Source organism: Heliangelus exortis, chromosome 2 (assembly GCF_036169615.1).
Source record: "Heliangelus exortis chromosome 2, bHelExo1.hap1, whole genome shotgun sequence".
NCBI lineage: Eukaryota > Metazoa > Chordata > Aves > Apodiformes > Trochilidae > Heliangelus > Heliangelus exortis.
The window spans coordinates 33,006,696-33,028,362 of NC_092423.1; the positions used below are offsets into that span (position 1 = coordinate 33,006,696).

The 21,667-nt window shown below is 38.3% G+C and overlaps 1 protein-coding gene across 8 annotated transcripts in view; it reads left to right on the forward strand.

The window, feature by feature from the left end:
• The window catches only part of SLC4A7 (solute carrier family 4 member 7), a 94,091-nt gene that overhangs the window by 26,849 nt on the left and 45,575 nt on the right, over positions 1-21,667 (forward strand). For 4 of the 8 annotated variants that reach the window (XM_071735469.1, XM_071735464.1, XM_071735465.1 and 1 more), the window contains exons 1-2: positions 2,513-2,891; positions 12,967-13,048. In XM_071735469.1, the coding sequence (XP_071591570.1) occupies positions 2,634-2,891; positions 12,967-13,048 (340 nt within the window). In that variant the 5' untranslated portion in view covers positions 2,513-2,633. Of the gene's footprint in view, positions 1-2,512; positions 2,892-12,966; positions 13,049-21,667 lie in introns of those variants that run through there. The other 4 variants (XM_071735461.1, XM_071735466.1, XM_071735462.1 and 1 more) reach the window with 3 other exon arrangements.

The following is a 21,667-nucleotide window of genomic DNA, read 5'->3' on the forward strand; positions in this document are numbered from 1 at the left end:
TCATTTTGTACACTTTGTTCATATAAGGAAGGCTTGACTTTGGATTATGGATGCAACTCAACATTCCCCATGACCCCCAAAACAGGGTTTTAAAGTATCAATAGAACCCTCATACCAGATCCATCAGTTTACGGATGTGTGGCTATGTCAGCTCTCTGCAATCACACGAGCACTCCTGTTTCCTTGTGCTCTTACCTGGCTAGGTCTGGTAGCTCTGGGCTTCAGCTGATGTGGTACATCCTGCTGAGAGCACAGTCCAGCCCCCACTGCAGTTACTTGAAATAAAAATATGCTTGTGTCCTGCTGTCTCAGAATGGCAACTTGGGCACAGCTCTGCCTGCTGGTAGCTGCAGACCCTGCAAGAAGGCAGTTCTTTGCTGTGGGGCCATAATTGCTCTCCCATTTCAGAGCAAAATTTGCAAGATAGGAAAGAACAGCTTGTGGCTGTACTAATATATGCTGGTGTGTTAACACTAATGTTGCTTTCAGATGTGGTACAGGATATTTTTATAGATGGATCCAGAAGCTAGTTGTAACAAGTGACATGAAAATTACTCTTCTTGAAGGGGTATGAAAGTGGAAATTAAAAAGGAAAGATTGATGGGTGAAATTTGTTTCATCATAGTAACTTCTGTTTCTGTGTTTTTTTTAAAAAAACACAAACCCTGGTATACTTCATAATCCTTTGCAGCATCAAGCATATGGTTGAAATATTGCTGCAACACAAATAGTTTTGCTCTCAGTTCTCACAGTGTTGTCACTAAACATGTTCAAGGATGTGATAATTTTGATTATATTTGTCTGCAGTTTGTTTTAGAACACTTCTGTAGTAAAGCATGTTGAGACAGTTGCAATTTGAAATAGCAATACTGTTTTTCATCTAATGCAAAGCTTTTCCCTGGTGTTCATTCTTAGGTAAGAGCAGACATTTATTCACAAAGCATTTTGGTATAGGACTTAGAACAGAACCTTGCATCTGGTTGAAAAAAGCCAACTTGTTTATATTTTAGAATGTATTTTACAAATGGCTGTATGTGTTCAAGTTCTTGGTTTTCTGCATTGTTTTGAGAGAGCTTCTGATTATTTGTTTTTATTGTTGCATTGTTTTAAGACAGTGTGACTATTAAGTAGGAATCGGTTGACTACTGACTAGAGCGAGATGTCTGTTGTTTATTTTTTTTTAAAGTTTCCAGACCAAATGTTCTTTACAAAAAAAACCCCCAAAATAAAAAATCCCAGGTGAGGCTCCCAGTCCTCTCCCTTATTCTGTCCCAGAGGAACAGACAGCCTTCTCCCAGTCCAACCTAAACAAAGCAACTTGGTACTTTCAGAAACTGAACTACTTCTAGTATGGATTTCTGTAAGTAAGACTGCATAAAAGTGTGGGAGAGCCACCAGAACACTGTTCAACAACTTTCAGTATTCATCCGAGTAGCAGAAGAACTGTATGAATTTTTGCTCTGCTTTAGGAAAAGAATAGGTTTAGTTTAGGATGCTTGGTTGAGAATAGATAACTAAGAATCGGGGTATCTGACATTTTTGTTTGACTTTAAGGTTTTTTAAATGAGTCATTTAGCTTGTGGTGATTTATACCTATCAACAGAGTTCTTAGTAGTTTGGAAATTAAAAGATTCACACACTCGTTGAATCTATTTACAGAATGGAAACAAACTACTTTTAAACTCTTTTGTCAGCACTATCTGAGAATACTTTTATTAGTCTATGGGTAGAGAATTTTCTGGACTGAGAGAGGCAGTGAGGGGAACTGAATGTGATCTTCTGATTGCTGAACCAATCAGCAGGTGATAAATAACATCTTCACAGTTGCACAGTACATTTCTTTGGCTGGTGGTATTTACCCCGAGTTTATGAACAGTGTGCTGTTTTGTTTTGTCCAACTTGGTCACTTGTTGGTTGGGGTGGCACTAGTTCAGCTTCATTACCAGAGTTCTAATCATACCAAAAGTAGGAATGAAAGATGGAAAAAAACAACCCCAAAACAAAACCAAGGAAGGTAGTGTCAAGTCATGATGGTTGAGTTATAGATAGTGCCCTAAAGAGCTGCTGTTTCCTGATGGGGCACAGAGATTAAGGTGTGTCAGTGATGAAGAGGGAGTGGAATGAAGCTCTGAATTTAATAATCTTCCAGAGTGGAGGTTTCATTTTTCTAAATTTGGCTTATGCGATGATAAAATGTAGCTACTCATATTATACCTGAATATTTTGTCTTATTCTGGAAGGAGGCATGAAATTAATGACAGCCAATAGCATGGGTTTGCACCTTTTCAACAGGAAAAAAAAAACACGATTTTTTTTTTTTTTTGTAAGCCTTGGTTATTTTGCTAAAGAAGAATATATGGCTTATGTAAAAAAAAAGAAAAGAAAAGAAAAAAAAAAAGCTGCTTTGCTGTGAGTATTCAGTGAGTATTTCAGTGAAACACACATAGCAGATGTTTGACTTCTGGGTCACTCTGTTCTTGGACCCGAGGCACAAATGTGCTTTCATTCTGTAGCGAAGCCTTGGACCAGAGCTAAAATATAACCTTGGAGCCGTTCTTTACTGCTGTTAATGCAGCAGATGTGAAGTCACTGACTCTTATTTCAGTTCCTTTTTTGGTATCCCCCGAGCTGGAATGGAAAGCATCCCCGTCTTGTGCGACCCTGCGGTAGCTGTGATCGGGGGGCCTGGGAGATGGGAGGCTGAGGCGGCAGCGATTGGCTCCGGAGCATTTCCCGGAGTACATCAGTGTCAGGCAGAGCAGAGCTGTAGCAGTCATGTATGCGCAGCCTCTGCCCTCTCGGGAGGTTCATTACAGGGTCTCCTACAAGGGCGTTCTCCGTTCCTGCTCATCGGCATGAAAGAAGCTCGGCCGGGGGAGGAAATGCAACCTGTATGTAAATAGCAGCTGGGTGACTTAATAATAGTTTAGATGTGCTGTGATGCGAGTGATCCTTAGGGGTTGTGGCTCAGAATGGTGTGTGCTGCCTTAGGCTTACTGGCTGTAGAAGAAATTTTTCAAAGATCTGCTGGCAGAAATAGTCGTGGAAGCAGAGATTTCTGTACTGAGGAAGGTGTTCTCTGTGTAGCTAGAATTGTGTAATCATAGCGACTGGTTTAAGTGGGAAGGAAAATGTGCTATTAGAATCATGAGGGTATTCTACCAAATTTTCAGCGTGGTTGAGTGCGAGGTGTTTTTGTTGTGGGGGTTTTTTTTGTTGCTTTTTTTTTCTTTTTTCTTTCCCATTGCATTATTTGGAGTCAGCTTTTCTTAATTTGAAGGTTATCAGCTGTGGCTTTGAGTAATTCTGTGCAAGCGTAGTAGGGAAGTGAAATAGTTTATTGATTGTTCCTAAAGAAAAACAAAACAACCCCCCCCCAACAACAACAACCAAAAAATAAAAATAAAAAAAAACCAACCAAAACTTACTGAGCTGTGTAATTAAGGTAGAATGTTCGTGGAGATGGTGTTTTCTTCAGACTTCAGGGGGACAGCTATAAAACTGTGTTTTGGGATTTCTACGGTGACAGAGTAAACTGTAGTTAGTGTTAGAAACTTTTGCTTAGTTCTTTTATCAATTCATTGCAGTGCAACGTGTAACAGGGATTACAACTCAGAGTTCCCTGGAAACAAAATTTTGAGATGGAATTCTGCTGTAGTGTAAGACTTGAAAGAGCCCTGAATTGGTTTGTTTAAATTTTGCAAGGTGACCATGAAATTTTCTATTCCTTTTGTAAGCATAAGAAGTAAGAGTTCTGTTTAGACATGATAAAATGTGTCTGATTGCAGTGGTCTTGGTTGTTAGGGTCTCTGTAGGACAGTGGTTGACTTTTACTTTTTACTTTTTACTTTCATTGTGGTGCTGGGGTACCTTCAGCTCTGGACGCAGAAATCTATCAAGCACGCTTGTGCCTTGAAGACTGGGCAAAGATCTGAGATGACTTGTTATGAAGGTTCTACTGTTTTGCATAGTACAGACACAAGACTATTCAAATTTGAATAAAGCAGTGCAATGTATAAGCTATATACTTGACTCACTATGGTGTTATGCTATAAAAATTTAGAGAAACTTCTGTTTGGGAAACTGATTTTATTTTTTTAAACTGTAATTTTAGAAATTGAAGTGAATGGAGCTATGAAATTTTTTGAATGAAATCGGTCCTGTGAGGCAGTGATAAATGCAACTTTGTAAAATGATTACTGTAATGTTAGATATGCAACTTGATACCTTGTGTTGGATTGATGACATTTGCTAACTGTGTGTGGTGGTAAATTTTCTGGCTTGCAGAACACTCAGGCTGAATTCGAAACAGGCTTCTTAATTTAATCAAATATTTTCTTGCATTGTAGCAATGCCATAATACTAATGAAGTAATCACTTTTTCTTGTGTCCTTTTTTTTTTTTTTTTTTTTCACAACTTGCTGCTGCATGCATTAACTGGCAGCCAATCAGTACTCTGATCAATCTCCTGACAGTGTTTATTATTCCTTTTCTTTCTTTAACTCCTAATTTCATTTTGTGATCTGATTAACACAAGCACTTTGTGTTTGCTGTCTGAAGACCAGTCTGTGATTTGACTGGGAAATGGCTTGTCTTGCATGCTGGGCTGCTCAGCATGACAGCAGTAAGAGTAGTTAGTGCCTGCTCTAGAACCACTGAAATAAGATTCTTTATAAACATTAAATGATAACTGTGTAGGAAGCAAAACATTAACATGTTTGCAATATCTTTTTTTCCAAAAGTGTGGTGAGGGTGGGGTTTTTTTTCTGTATGCGTTAGTTGGTGTTGATATTTTTGGTTGTGATTTTGTTGGGGTTTTTTGTTTTGTTTTTTTATTAAGTATCACATACACATCTTTACTGTCTTTCACATACAGTTTTGGAAAAGTAAAGCACAACTTCTGGAGAATCTTACTGAATTCTGTTGATGTGTGCTGGACATAATTGTTCGAACTGAAGGGTTATATAGCTCCTGTGGTCTTTTGTAAGTCCTAGAAGCAAGTTGGTCAGATGTATTTAGCAGGGTAAGCTGAGCAGTTAATTAGAGGATTAGAAGACCAGAAAAACTTCTCTAAGTATTCCTAGTGCCTTTCATTATAGCTATGGTCTTGCTGAAATCTAAGCCTCAGAACTTTCCATGGGGCCCTGAGTATTGCTTGGATTCGGGGAAATCTTCATTTACATTTGAGGATAGCTGTATAATAATAGTAATTGTATAGCCACAGATAAAAATCAAAAAGGGGGAGGGTGGTGTGGCATCACCAAACCCTTCAGCTGTATTGGAGTCTTTTCTGTAGTGCTCGAGAAATGTCCACTGCTCTGATAGTAGGGAAAAAAAAAAACCAATGCAAACCCCAAACCAAAGAAAATCTGTAAAGCAACTGTTTCTGTGCAAATGGGACCATAGCAAATATGGGGAACACATCAATATGGTATGCTTCCTATTTTAAACCTGGCAAGTGTTCGTTTGTCATTTATTATTAACTTTACTCTCATCTGTATATATTTAGAGGGTAAGGCCAGCTAAAAATTGCATGCCAACAAAATCAGACAGGGTCCATTTATATTTGGTGCATTTTCCTTTGGCTGTTAGGTTGCTGTGCTAGATAGATTTAGAACTGGTAGAGTTTCATCACTTCACAGCCTCCCATACTGTATTCCTGCATAGACCAATACTGAGGCCAAAGAACTTGCTTCAAATGCATTTCTAGAACTGCTTTGCAGTTCAGCTGAAGAGTGTTTAACAGCCTGAGTAATATCTTCACTAATTACTATTTGGGAAGAATTTTGATTTTTTTCATAGCCTGACTGTCCTTCAAGGGAGGCAGCAACTGTAGATGCCCACCACAGTCTCATCTTACATCCGGTTTAAAAGCAGAATCAATCTGACAGAAATGTTAAATAAATATATTTAGAACATACTGCTATTAGTCATCCCTGCAGGTGAACCATGTCAAAAAGCCCTTCCTAATTTACTGACTCTTAGCTAAGGCTACTTTGGTGCTCTGTATGAGCAGCAGTGGGACAGCTGTGTCATAGGCCTTGTGCTGATGATTGCCACAGGTAGAATGATTGTCATTCAAAACTGCATAAAGGAGACAGCTTTTTTTTTTTTGGTTGGTTTTTTTTTTTTTTGGTTGGGTTTTTTTTTTGTTTGTTTGTTTGTTTTGTGGTTTGTTTTTTTTTTTATGTGTGCTTAGAACAGAAAAGCAGGCTCTTGAAGCAAACCACATAGGAACTGCTGCAGTGAAAATGAATTGTCATTCTTATTATTCTGACCAATATATTTCAGTAGCGGCATGAAAAAACACATGAGTTTGTATGTGTATATATCTATAATAAAAGAAGATGAATTAAAATATATTTTTTTATATTTCCATACATAAATCTGGAAAACAGTTGCAGAATTACGTTTTGTAGTTCTTTAGTTGAGATGTGTGTTGAAAATGAAGGTTTTAATTTGTTTTTCCAGGCAAACTTCTATTTTTCAGTATTGACAATCTTGATTTAATTTTACTGTTTTGTTAATGAAGACTTGATGGCTATCAAATGTCTTCTGAATGCAGATCCAACAAAGTGAGGGCTGATGATACAAAAAAACCTACTGCTTTAACTATCCTTCCTAGGTCTAGGTCAAGCCACCATTTTTAGTTCCATTTGTGTTGATTTCTAGGTTTATTGTGTAGTTGCTGTAGGCCTCTCCTGTTGTATCCTCTTGAAGGCAGCATGCTGTGGTAGATGGATGGTTTGATCCAGCTTAACTTGCTTGTATGTACTCATGATGAAAGAATGAAAAATGTGCAGAAATTCTCATACGCTGGTGGTCTTGGTAAATAAGTGTCCAGTAGCGTGGTAGAGGGGTTCACCAGTTGGGTCTGTAAGCAGTGTGTGTGCTCATGTTTTGAGTGGAATGGTTTGATGGTGCCACGTGCTAAGAGCTAAGCCCTGTCTGCCAGATCTGGTGTTTTTACAAAGGCAGGGGGGTATCTATCTATAGGTTCTTGAGGCAAGAAGGGGGGAAGCTTTCTCTTTGTGACAGCAAGAGGATGGGTTATAATTGCAATCACAGAGCGGTGTGTATGCTCACTGTGATGGTGTAGGCAGTTGTAGTAGAACACTATCAAAACTAGAAGTTTTAAACTCTTGGCCATGAATAGACTGGTAATGGAAAAAGCTAGATATGAACACCTTGCCCCCCACACCGTTGGGTTTTTGTTGTTTATTTGGGGTTGTGTGGTGGTGTGGTTTGTTTGTGGGGTTTTTTTTTTGTTTGTTTGTTCTTGGGGGTTTGTTTTTTTTTGCATTTGCATCAGCTTGGTTTTGCTTAATTAATGCTTTTAAATGTTGAGTTCTAATTACTCTCTATACAACTACTGTGTTACTCTTACATTTCAAAGGTTTGCAGCTAACTGTATCAGCCATTTGTCCGATCACTATCACCAGAATTAATTGATTGAACTACATTTCAAGTACCTTTAAAATGTGTTGCTAACAAGTTTTATCTCATGGAAGTGGTTATTCAGTAACACATTTTGGCAGCAAGCCCATCTAAAGTCTGTCGTGTGTGTGACTGAGTAAGGTTAGGCGAGTTGCATGGGAAGAAGAGCTTCTGCAGATGATGGTGTAAAGTTTCCTTTAGGTTTAGTATACTGTGTGTCATATTTGTGCTGATACACTACACCATAACTAGCACATGCTGCAGGAGGTTGACAGCTTAATTCTGGCAAACGTGAATGCTTTCCTTAATCACAAAATCAGCTGGGTTGGAAGGGACCTCTGAGATCATAAAGTCCAACCCTTGATCCACTGCGGTTACCAGGCCATGGCACATCAGTCTCTTCTTAAAAACCTCCAGGGATAGAGAATCCACACCCTCCCTGGGCAGCCCATTCCAATGTCTGATCACCCTCTCTGTAAATAATTTTTTCCTAATATCCAACCTAAACCTTCCCTGGCAGAGCTTAAGTCCACGCCCTCTTGTCCTACTGATGGCTGCCTGGGAGAAGAGACCGACCTCCTCCCCCCCCCCAGCTCCCACCTCCTTTCAGGGAGTTGTAGAGAGTGATGAGGTCTCCCCTGAGCCTCCTCTTCTCCAGGCTGAACACCCCCAGCTCCCTCAGCCCTTCCTCACAGGACTTGTGCTGGATCCCCTCACAGTCTCCTTGCTCTTCTCTGGACCTGCTCCAGCACCTCAATCTCCTTCCTGAGCTGAGGGGCCCAGAACTGGACACAGGACTCGAGGTGTGGCCTCACCAGTGCTGAGTACAGGGGCAGAATCATTTCCTTGGACCTGCTGGCCACGCTGTTCCTGATACAGGCCAGGATGCCATTGGCCTTGGCCACCTGAGCACACTGCTGGATCAATTTATGATAATGATTAATGCAATTTAGGATTGGCTTCTTAAAAATACTCCTTTTAAGAAAAACATGCAATGCGAGTATTTCAGATATGAAGTGTTATGGTACTTGATGAAGACACATGTTTGAGAAGGTAAATCAGTTAAATGTAGACAATTTCTGGATACTTTTATTTCTTCCATGAAAGGGGAATTAATCTTTTTCTTCTGGTCTAAGAAAAGGCATTTTCAGATCAGGTGGCAAGAGGAATCCTATTGGTATTCTGCTAAAACAAAGTGTTATGTGAAAGCCTTGTCTGGTCCGCAGCAGTTTAACAGGGGATTCATATTCATGCTGGGTGAAGTTGGGAGGGTGAGCAAACCTGCTGGAGTGTATGTTTGCACCTCTGGCTGAATGCAAAGGTTTTACTGGTACATGTGTAAGTGTTCACAAATTTGGTGTTAGGAAAAAGTATACTTAGTGTATTTCATCCCAGTAATTGTCCCAAGACGATTAAGGGAGTGGAACATCTCCCTTATGAGGAAAGGCTGAGGGAGCTGGGTCTCTCCAGCTTGGAGGAGAATGAGCGGTGACCTCATCAGTGTTTATAAATATGTAAGGGGAGAGTGCCAGGAGGATGGAGTCAAAGTTTTCTCAGGGGTGAACTAATAACAGGACAAGGGGCAGTGGTAATAAACTGGAGCATAGGCAGTTCAGTATAAATATTAGGAGAATTTTTTCACTGTGAGGGTGGCAGAGCACTGAACAGGCTGCCCAGGGAGGTTGTGGAGTCTCCTTCCCTGGAGACATTCAAAGCCCACCTGGGTGCTTTCCTGTGTGACCTGCTATAGGTGACCCTGCTGTGGCAGGGGAGTTGGGCTAAGTGGTCTTTTGAGGTCCCTTCTAACTTCTAACTTTCTATGATTCTGTGGTAATACAATGAACTGGGATTTTGTGTGGTGTTTTTTATGTTTTTTCAGAGTGCTCTGGATTTGTTTTGTTTTTATAAATGACCATCTTGTGAACAAGCTAACCAAAAGCAAAGGTTTAATCTCTCCCTGGGGCACCTTGTTTGTTACTTTTGTGTTTTGTTTTGGTTTTGTTGTTTGTTTCTTTTATGTTTGTTTGGTTGTTTTTTTCCTTCTCAGTTTTTCTGTCTCTTGACTCAAAAGTTACATGCTTTCCAAGCTAGTCTTAAATTTTATTTTGGCTCATCTTCATCAGCTGCTGGGCTTATCGTATGTAAAGTTTCACATTAAGTGGATGGTAAACTGCAGAGGAATCCTTGCTCTAAGACTAGTCATTTGCTGCACCTAAAAAAAAAAAAAAAAAAAAGGTGACAAGTTTTAAACAATCCTCCCTCTCTTTTTTTTATGTATGCAAAAAGTTCTTAAAGTAAGAGGTGATGAGAATGGTAATGTGGTTTGATTCAGCAACTGTAACAGTTTTATTTCACTTTTGTACCTTAAATTGATCTGCTACATCCCTGTAATTACCAAGAACCTATGCTCTACAAATGTGATTTTTAGCAAGGAGAAGGTTACAGCTTGGAGCTAATTCTATGGCATGTTTGACTGTTTTGGGCTTTTTACCTGACCTAAGTATCTTAGGGTGGAATTGGCTACTGGCATCGCAAATGGGTTATGTTAAAATGATCCTTTGTATTTTTCTAAACAAAAGCTCTAAGTGATATGCTGCCTGCATGTATGGTATTTGTGGTTGCTAATGTTTTATTCTTGGAAGAGTCTTTGCATATGTTGAGTACTTTGAGATAGTGATAGAATGGTTTGCAAGGGCATGCATGCCTCTCTGTAATCTAATCTCAAAAGACGTTACTTTTCACATGATGTGGTTTTGAAGGCTGCTTCTGTATGTAGTAATTTTGGCAAATACATCTGTTACTAAAGCAAAGGGTAATATTAATAACATGGTATAAGGAGTACAGCAAGTACCATTTCAAAATGTCATGATATAAAACTCTTGCATTTTCCATGGTGTATGTTTTGTTTTCCACTTGTATGCAGCAGCCCATATAATCTGGAGAAAAACTTTTGTCTTCCTTCATTGCTTGAAAACTGTGGCAAGCATCCAAGTGTCCTAAAAGGGCTATTGGGAAGAGAGGCAGAAAGTTGGGTACAGGATGTTTTAGCAGTCCGTGGCTGTAACCATAAAGCTAATTGTGAAAGAGGTTTTGATAGCAGCTTGCCTAATATTGTTTTTTTTTTTCTCTCTCATGTTGTAGAGATAATTAAGATAATTTAGAAGATTTGTAATGCTTCATCTCTTTCTGGCTCTATTTTCAGTTTTCCAGATTTGTGTGCATGATTTTTGTGTGTATCTGTTTCTGTAAACTGGAGTGTACTGTGGTCCTATAATTATTTCTGTGCCACTGAGATAAATTGTAAAGAAGGTATTCTTGGCTACTCCTTGGCAGTGTTACAGCCTTACCAATGCAGTTAAATGTTTTGCTTTACTTACCTGGTGCCTCAGAAGAGTGTTAACTGAAGCTTTTTAATGCTGCTGCTTACTGACCTCTTTTTGCTATTGGGTTTCAGTATGTTAAGGTTTTGGGTTTTTTTTTCTCAAGCTGTGTTGGAAAATACAATTCTTAAGTAAAGAGTTGAGATAATACTCACTTTGCAACTGTTCGCTTGTTGTTTTTTTTTTCCCCTACCTCCAGAATGATCATCAAAGTGATGAGGCCAATTACATTATGAAGGCATCTTCTAGAGGGTTCTTTAATTTCGTTTTGGTGTGTAGGAGACAGAAACGTCCAACTCCTTCCCCACCACCCTTATTACCATGACACTTTCTGAAATTCTGCCTCTTATTTATTTATAGGTCCATGTAACATTTTGGTGGATTTCCCCATCAGACATAACATCAGTTTAATCACCTGAAAATTTAAATGGTAGTCACTCTATAGTAACATAGTGTCAGCAGTGACATTGGTTTTATGTGTTCCTTGAAAACCCATTTTTAGGGACACAGCTCAGAATCTATGTACCTTTATTTAGTTTCTTGAGATTTATTCTGCTATGTGCCACTCTTTTTTTTGGTTGCTTTTTGTTTGGTTGCTTTTTTGTGGGTTTTTTTGTTTGCTTTGCTTTGTTTTGTTTTTTGGTGGGGGTTGCTACAGTCTGCTTTAACTCACAGTTGTTACACAGGTACATTGGTTTTCATTCTTGTCACTTCCCTGCAAGATGGCAAACCTGTTCTATATTTAAAGCATTGTACTATAGACCAATTTTAAGATCAAAGTTCAGGTGAATGTCAACACCATTACACCATTAGCGTTCATGAAACCCTTATCACAGATCCCACATAGATCGATGTAAATGCATCAGTGTGCTGCTGCCAGAAGCTGTGATCAGACTGATTTATTTGCAGTGGATCTAGCTGTTGTTAGGCCACAAGCAATGTGAGTTCGGTGAACTTATCAATGGAAAACTAATTAAGATGATGAAAAATTCATAAAAAAACCCTCCATTGCTTCACCTCTTGCATACCTGACCTTCCGACACACAGATCTGACTTAAGGAAAACAGCGTGGGCCCAAGGAAGCAGAAGGAGCAGGGACAGTATTCTTCAGCAGTTATCCTGCCGTTATAGAGTTAGATGTAGAGTAAAGCATTGCCCTTAGGGTATGCAGCAGTTCTTTTGGAGAACCAGTTCTGACAGGAGGCTGCAATTTATGAGTGTTAAAAGTGGACTGTATTCTAAGGAATGCAGACATTTAGCTAAGGGCAGCTTTAGTGTTGCTGTCAAGTCTTAGGTGGAATTGAAATTCCTACTACTCACTTATTTTAAGGTTTGGTTTTTTTAAGACTGAACAAAAAGTGTATAAGGTCTATAAGGTCTGCTCGTAGTGATGTGCTAATTGGAATTCAAGGTCACGTTCAGAGAAACTTCATACTTGAGTGTATCTCTTTCAAATACCCTGCTTTTGCTTTATGAGTACTATGGTTTCAGTAGGAACAGAATCGGAACAGATGGCCTTGCAACTGTTGTTTTCTAACTTCTGTGCATTAGAAATGTGAATTAGATAGGGGTGTGTTTAAGGATCTGGCTGTTGAAACCTGAATGAAACTGCTATTTTGATCTTTCCAAAACTGTTGTGCTAGAAGGGACCCCCAAATTGTGTAACTTCACTCTTTTCCCACCTTCTATAACCTTTGCTTCACAAAAGCTGCTTACTTGTGCTGGAAAATCTCACACAGGAATTGTCCCCTAAGTGAATGGGTTCAAGATCTCTAACTTTTTTATAAATTTGCTACTTATTTAGGAACAGTGGATTTATTGCTGTTGAATGTAACACTGCAAAAATATTGCATTCCTAAAATGTATGTCCTGGTTCTTGATACAATGAAATCAAGAGCATTGCAAAAGGAAATTGCACGGTATTTAGCATGTCTGGTTTATTCAGTTTTTACTTCAATATGGGTTGATGTTTTCTTAAAGAATAGAATGGGTAGGTTTTCAGTGACATTTTCTTTCTCAGTTTATGAGGTGAAAATGTGTTGTTTTAGCAAACTGTAACAAGTAGCTTAAGAAGTGCAGGAAATATTTAGGAACTGAGAAAAAATACTTCTGTTAAGTTTTAACTTAAACTTGTGTCTTGTTTCTTCAGGGTCATGATGAAGAAGCTGTTGTGGATATGGGCAAAATTAGCTCTACTATCAATACAAACTTTGAGAAAGAAGAACTAGAGAGTAAGTTTGTGGTGTTTGTTTTCTTAACATGCATTTTTTTGCTGTTTGTGGTGGTTTTCTGTTTGCTTAATGTGTTTTTTTAAAAAAATAAATCTATTTTCCTTTGGTTGCAATCAGTATTGCTAAAAGGAATCAAAATTTTATGGCCATAGTGAAATTCTAGGAGATTAAACAGTGAATGGCAGATGACTTGTACTGATCTTTGTGCCTGCTAATAAGTACTTGGTTATTCAAATCTGTCACAGAAAAGAAAATACTAAAAAAAAAAAACCAAAACAAATTTTGAAGCTTTCCAAGGAAAGCTTACTTCTGAGAATGTAGTTCTGAAAAAAGTTTTTGCTCTTGGTAAGTAATTTCTCAGCAGGAATAATATCAAGTTCTGCAGAGTCAAAACTCAGGGAATAGGGACCATGAGGGAGATGTTTGTTTTGTTTTTTGAAAGTAAATTGTCCTTGTGAGTGTGGTCGTGCACTTCAAATACTGACAATCTGAAGAGATAATAGTGCTCCTTAGGACCATGGGTAAACGGTATATTCTGCAATCTGCAGTCAGCTAAAGCATTCTAGAACCCTATTAGTCTTTATTACTTGATTCAGAATCTTCCATTTAGTAATGAAAATGACATTGAGTTAGATTAAGTATCTAATTTACATAAGATTCAGTTTTATACTGATTTGAAAAGGGAGCAGAGTGGATGAAGATTCATGGATGCTCCTTAGTGATGTCAGAGGAAAAATCTATGGAGATGCAGTGTTAATATTTATTTCCTTTTCACCTAGAATGCTCTGAAGCTTAATTAACATTTGCAGAATTCTAGAAGACTATCAATAGGTTCATTAAGTAGCATTATCTCATAGTACTGACTTGCTGCTTCAGAACACTGGAGAGCCATTACAGCAGCAGTTTCCAGCTGAGAAAAGTTGATTTAGGTTGCTGTCAGATTTTCTTATGCTGTGTAGGTCTAACGAGACAGTTTAAAGTTGATTAAAGTTGTTGCTGTTGTAGCCGTGTTCTTGCTCTGTTCCCTTCAGTCTATTACTGCTTTCTGCCTTGTACTGACACTTTTGCTTGTCTGCTGGTACCCTAAGCCTGGTTAATTATGTTAAGCCAGCAGAAAATGTAGTGCTCCTGACAAAGGAAAACAGTAAGAAAGCTCTCAGTGCTTGAGCAACCCAAACCAATTTGCCACACGGATGGATTTGTGCCAGTGCTGAGCAGAGGTTTGAAGATGAGGCTGAGAGGTGCCCTGGTGGAGGCTGCAGTAATGCCAATTGAGATGGAGTTCAGAAAATCATAGAATCATAGAATCATAGAATTGGCTGGGTTGGAAGGGACCTCAGAGATCATCAAGTCCAACCCTTGATCCACTACCGCTGCAGTTACCAGACCATGGCACTGAGTGCCACATCCAGTCTCTTTTTAAATATCTCCAGGGATGGAGAATCCACCACTTCCCAGGGCAGCCCATTCCAATGCCTGATCACCCTCTCAGTAAAGAAATTCTTTCTAATGTCCAACCTAAACCTCCCCCGGCACAACTTGAGACCGTGCCCTCTTGTCTTGCTGAGAGTTGCCTGGGAAAAGAGACCAACCCCCACCTGGCTACACCCTCCTTTCAGGGAGTTGTAGAGAGTGATGAGGTCTCCTCTGAGCCTCCTCTTCTCCAGGCTGAACAGCCCCAGCTCCCTCATCCTCTCCTCATAGGATCTGTTGAACTGTGGTGAAACCACAGCTGAGTCTGTTTCTATAGTTAAATCTTAAGTGCAGATTTAAGCTGCCTCCTCCTTCACTTCCTCCTTCTGCTTATCTCTGGGAGATGACCCAGAAAAAACATGTGGGTTTTGCAGGGAGGCAGGGTTGAGGGGAAGTAGACATTCAGCTGTAGCTCTTTGCAACATGAGCTGTAAATGCCTCAACCAGGAGGGAGGAATGACCTGGTGATGTGCAGCCAGATCACTGCCCCAGCCTCTTTCATGGCACAACTGCAGGAGTGCTTCATCTGGTACAATGCTGAAGTTACAGGAGAGCCTGGAGAGGAAGGCAGGGGGTTCTTAGGCTGCTTAAAGCAGTTTAATGACTTGTGTTGCTGACTGTGAAAAATACCCCAATCTTAACTCACGGCCAAAGAATAAATTAAGGTCAAACCAAGAGTTCTGTTTCATGAGTAGCTGAGTCAGTATGACAGCTGTTAAAAGGGTGAGATGAAGAGTTGTCAGGGTTCTCACCCAGCTCTTAGCCCTGCAGCCTTACCTTCCCTTGGCTGCCTCTCACTCTCCTTGGGAGTGACCCAGTCCAAGTGTCTCAATGCGAGAGAGGGCTGGCTATACAGAGGTTAAACAAATAACTGTTAAGAAGTATCTGACAAGATAGATGTATTCCAGTAGGATTATCACATATCTGAAGCTTACGTAGGCACATATTTTCCATGCGTAAGTACAAATTATTTTTTGCAATTACACGTATTTTGTAGTATCTTAAATATTAGTAAGAAAATGGGTGTCGTGTCCCATCCCTCCCCCTCCTGGCCACTTTAAAAAAAATTGTTTTAAAAATAGTAGAATTGGGAAAGGGAGGAACTGTATTTGTTTTGACTTTGAGCAGTGGAGATTGTTCCAAAGTGAGAACAAGAATTATTACCTTTCCTGTATGAAAGAGAAAGGTGTGTAAATACAGTTGTTTGACACATACAGTTACCTTCTCTGAGATTCACCAACAGAGATTCTTTAGATTCAGGTTGTTCTGGAGGGGAAATCTCATCTATTTATGAGATCACTATCTGTAACTTACTGTGATTGAGATAAATGTGTGGAATTTTTAGGTTTTAGTTTTTAATTCTGGTATTAAAAACCCTACAAGGGGAGAAATTGAATTGCTGGTTGCAAGTAGGAAAAAGATTTGGGACAGAAAAATTTTTCATTCTGACTTGTGAACATTTTCTTGCAGGCTTAGGAAGACCTGTAGTCAAGAACTGGGGATTGTGTTTTAATATTTGAAACCATTTCAGTTCAGTCTTCCAACTTGTTTTTCTTGTGACTTGAAAAAGAGTTCTCAGAATTTGGAACTTTCCAGAAATGTGTGCTGTCATTTTCAAGAAGAGGCAGCAAGCAGTTAATACAGTTCAGCTATGATATGAAGCACCAAGCCTTTAGAAGGTGACATTTAGCTCCTTTAAAGCCTGTACAAACTAACATTGATTGGTTTCGTGTTGTAGCAGAAATAATTTTGCTGCTAATCCTAAAGCAAAGGTTTCCTGGTCCTGTCAATATTGGATACCTCTAATTTCTGGAAATTCTGTGATGAAAGAGGGCCAGATGTTAAAGGGGAAAATAGATATTGGAGCTAGGGCTTCCCAAATTCTGCATTCTGTTTATGGTGGCTGTGAAAATGTGGTAGGTATCCAAAGTGACAGTGTGTTTAGGTTAGAAAGGTTAGGCACAGTCTACTTGTTTTGTAACTATTCCTGTAAAAGAGAAACGGGTGGAGATGGTAAATTGCAATTGTGGGCAGACTGTGTGTGTACTAAATAAAGGTATTGCTCTTAGAGGCTTACTTTGAAATAACAAACGTCAGTTTACAGAACAGCTAGAAAGGGGAATAACATCTTAAAATAACAGTTTTAAGAGCACCTAATGTTCTTAACTTGATGCCAGACTCTTTGAGCTCCAATGAATTAAAGTAATAACAAAGCAAGGCAGGAGTTGGAAGTCAGGCAAGAATAGTAATGGTAGAGGTATTTCATGCCATCTCCTAAAAATCATTTTCTCTTAAGAACCATGTTTAAGGAATGCTCTCTGAAACCTTAACTTAGTATCCTTTGTTTGATATTATCAGAACCTGTCTTTTAAAATGTGCAGTTTCCACCTTGATTTGAGGGTATTTTTATTAGATACAGTTTAAGAAAAGGAAGATACATTCTGTTATTCTTAGACTACCAGTTGCTGGCCCAGCAAAGATAAGGAGTTTACACATGGCAAAAGTCTTGTTCCATAAACAGTCTGAGGTTAACCTGTGTCTCAGTAGACTCGTTTTCTCTGGCATATGTCCAAGAGCTAAGATGACTTAATAGCTGCTCTACTCTCACACTATCCTGTGGCAGGTGTAAGCAGTGTTTACATTTCCAGTAAGCCTGTTACCTCTGGCACCTTGATGGTTTAGAGCCTTATTTTTCCTTTTAAGAAAACAACAGTGCTTTTCAGTTAATCTTACTTGGTAAAGACAGGTAATTAAATTATCCTGCATTTTTTTTCCTCCTAGAAATGAAAATTTTATATCCAAGTGGAAAACATGCTCTGCAAGTGTTGTGCAGTTTAACGTGTTACTTCTAGTAAGAAATTTGGTACTATAAAGGGTTTTGGGAAACTAAGAACTAAAATGGCACCTTTTACTATACTAAGATTTTTTTTCAGATGGCTGGTTGACTGTTATTCTGCTTTTTAGATGCATCAAAATTGCAACTGTTCAAAAACCCATAAATAATTTCTGTAAAAGCTTTCAATAAAACGATTTGTACAGGAGCCTGTAAACATAAGTAACGCAACAGGACGTGGCACTTCCAAGATTTTGCTTATTATTTTGTTCCATGCTGCTAAGAAGTAAATGTTCAGCTCTTCTCTGTAAGTCACAAAAACTGAGGATGTGTTCCTAGTAGGATTTTTAATCCACTCTTAAGTGAATTTTAGAATTCATCTGCTTTGGTACACCTTCATCACAAGATTAGTCAAAATTTAGTTATCTTTTTGTTATGTGAGTCCTGCATTTATGCAGTCAACAGGCAAGTAAGTTCCTTACAACTTATTATGCATTATATTATAAATGCTTATTTATGCATTATTCAGACTTTTGTGTAGAGAGAAAAAGTGTCCTTAATGTATTGGTTTTTGTAGTGTTCATCACAAAGGAAAATCTTTAACAAAGATGATCAAAATTGTTCTCAGACTGCCTTTTGGGAGAGAAATTTGGCAACCTGATTGTGTAGACATAAAACTCAATAGGATACCAAAAAATGACCAGACAAAATTTTCAGTATTGATGTATCATTGCTTTTGGCAGTTATTTCTCATTTCTAGAACAACATTTTTAGACGTTGCTTCTGATTCTGCCAAATACAGTACTTAAAAAGTCTATAAATTCTGAAATTTTTAATTGCATGTCAGATTACTTACAAATTACTGGAAAGACATCCTTTAAGCTCCTGGCAAGTGAAACTTAAAGTAAGTTACTTGAGATGGGAGATTTTTTTTTTTTTTCTCTTTTTTATGTTATGAGACGTCTTGATGGTAGTCTAACAAAGAGCTAAGTATAAAACGAAGCACAGACTAGTGCACCCCAAAGTTCATATTCTTTAGCTAGATAACATTAGTATAAACCTAAAAAAATTTTTTAGCAGTTTTGATACCACTGTTGTCATCCTCCTTATGAGGGAAATTACTCATTATTCTACAACTGATCTTCTTGAAGAGTGTCCTTCTTGAGGAGTGTTTCTTTCTTATTTGTGGAGTGCATAACCCAGTTGGTAAATGGCTGTTGACAGGCTGTTTATCTTGCTAAAGAAGATGTTAAACCAATTTTGCCACCTTTCTGGCTGAACTGGGACTGAGTAATGATGCTCATACTGAAACTAAGTCAGCATTTTTGCATATATTGGAGGTTGTTCGTTTTCATTTAATTTTTCTGAAGGCGTTGTATGGTGTATGTATGATGTGTGTGGTATTCTGCTTTAAAGTAAGGAAAACATTCTCAGAGAAGTCAGCCTTTGTAATGACTTAGATCCATTTGATATGATCTACAGGTTGTTTTATGGGAAGTGTAGACTTGAGTAATTTCAGTGACTTCTGCATGGGAATTGGAATATATGTGTAGGGGGTTATAAAATTCGTTTTGGCTATGCTTCTTTTCCACTTTAAATTGGTAAGATAAGATCTCTATGTAAATACTATGTATAAAGTGTACTTACAAAATAAATATATAAATAAAAAGGAGGTGATGCAACAAAGTATTAAGGTTTTCAATATTCAACTGCTTTTTGTAGAGGTGGAAGGCAGTACTGAGTAAACGTAACTTTGAATTGTTGCAGTTTCTAACAAGTAAGGTTAGATTATCTGATGAAACAGGTAAAAGTGTTCAATCATACTGTTTCCTCTAGTCATGTTTATTTCAAAGTCAGTCCCTGTTTAAACTTGAATGAGTTCATGAGAACATCTGCAGCAGATAATACCTTTACTTGTACTTAATTATTGTTTTCAAACTTGTTTCATTTGCAAGACGATTACATAATGTTTCTGTTCTGTCAGAAATTTTGTAAAAAGGTAGCTAACTGCAGTTTGATAATCTGAAACATATGTAAAATATGTTATTCAAGTAGCAGGGCTATGAAACTGAAGTTTTGCCAAACACCACCAATTGAAATGTAAAACTTTAAAGTTGACTTGATAGCCCCAGATTGCTCAAGTTAAATTTTTTTGAGATGACACAGAAGAAATAGGAGACTGTAGTTGACTCTGCTGCCCATTGTTCCTTCATGGCTTTCCATAACATTTACCATACTATTTTTAATCCCTTTTAAAATTAGTTGTTCCCAAACTTGGCTAGACCTGTGACTTGATGGGAGTCAGAAGTCTTTCTGGATGTATCACTTCTCCATTTGTAATTCACTGAAAGCTAATGTTCCACAGCAGTTAAAACTTTTTAAAAGTATGATTCAAAAAAAATATTCTCAATCCATCTTTTTTTCTAAAGAAAGTGTGAAAGTTTGGGGTTTTTTTACCCTTGAGAAAAGGTAATCCTTACATGAGGCAAGAGTTCCTCTAGTATTTTTAGATCTTACACTATAAGGAAATACATGCATTTGGGGTGTAACTGAGGCATTTAAAGACGTGTGTGGCAGTTGTGCAAAAGGGGTGTGTGATCAGATTTTAAGGAAAAGCAGGCTTTGAGGAGACCTTGTATATAGCAGCCTTCCAGTGCATGAAGGGAACTACAGGATAGCAGGTGTGGAGATTTTCACCAGAGAGGGTAATGGTTTTAAACTGCAAGAAGGTAGATTAGGGTTAGATATTAGGAAAAAATTTTTCACCGTGAGGGTAGTAAGTTACTGGAATAGGTTGCCTGTGGAGGTTGTTGATGCCTCCCTCCTCCCTGGAAGTGTTCAAGGCCAGGTTGGATGAGGTTTTGAGCAACCTGGTCTAGTGGGAAGTGTCCCTGCCCATGCAGGGGGGTTGGATCTTGATGATCTTGAAGGTCCCTTCCAACCCAAAGCATTCTATGATTCTGGGATTCTCAGTTTTATCTCTCCCATGTATTTTAGTGTAATAAGCATATTGTCAACAGCACTTAATTACCAGGAGCAAAAGGAGATTTCAGAATAGAGCCCAGGAGGTTTAACAGATTCTGAAATCCGCTGCACTAGGGATAGATAACCTTTGGGTCCCAGCTATGTCTCTTTGGGTCCCAGTAAAGAATTTTCTTTACTCCTTTTTACAGATTGGGATAGAAATTTTTATTTCAGATGTTTTACTCTGAAAGCAAGAGAATTTTTGTCAAGTAGTTATTTTGAACAAGTGCAGAAAAAAAATGCTTGACAATCATAGGGCTTTTTTATTCATGCATGGAAGACCACAATTATATTAAAATATTTTATAATTGCTTTTACTACATTAATACCTTAGAAAATAATTCGACTGCTTCTTGGGAAGGCTTTGTGTGAGAGATAAATAAAATAAGCTAAAAGACAACTGTTCATATTGAAATGTTTAGTTTAGAGTTATGTGTTTGGGGATGTAAGATAAGAGATAGAACAGCACATAGTGTTTGTTAGTTTTTTCCCACAGCTGCTTTTTTCCTCTTTTCTGGTCTTCAGGAGCATATTAGGTTCTTTAATGCAGATCCTCCAGGTTTTCCATACCGGAATGCTCCACATTGGGATAAGACAGATTGACATTATTTGATTAAATAAAGTCTGTGAAATAATTGATCAATCTTCAGATAGCTTTAAAGATTTGTCCTCTTGTTGGAGGCGTATAATGAAAGGGTGGCAGGGAGCACACACAAGATGCAGTACTGGAAGTGCTGATGGGATATTGGGAATTTTTTTTCATGCAGTATGTTGTTACTCATTGGAATAGGATGCTTGGAGTGGCTCTGAAGTATCTGTTCTTACAGATACTCAAAGCTTGGCTGGTTGTCATCTGTAACAGCCTCATCAAAAAAACAGCTTCAGCTTTGAAGTTTGCTTTATGTTGAACAAGACTGGACTGAATTAGCCTACCTCCAGTTGCCCCTTAAAACTGTAATCAATGTATGATCTTTGCAGTTTAAGTTTCTATGTAACACGATTTAAGAATTCACATGGATACTAACTTGAGTCTCTTTGCTTCCCCTTGTTAACATGGGGAAGAATATACTTCTTTGTAGAAAACTTCAAAGGCATCTATCTAACAAAAAGATTGGTAGAAAGTTCTTTGTGGAACTGTGCCTACAGTGTTGCCACATAAGAGCATATTTGAATATGTTTTTGATCTCTCTCAGACTTTAGAAGTCTTCTGTTACCATTTTCTTAGGCACTTTGAGGAGAAATCAGGGAAATTAATGAGTGTTTTCTATTCTATAAATTTTATGGGACTT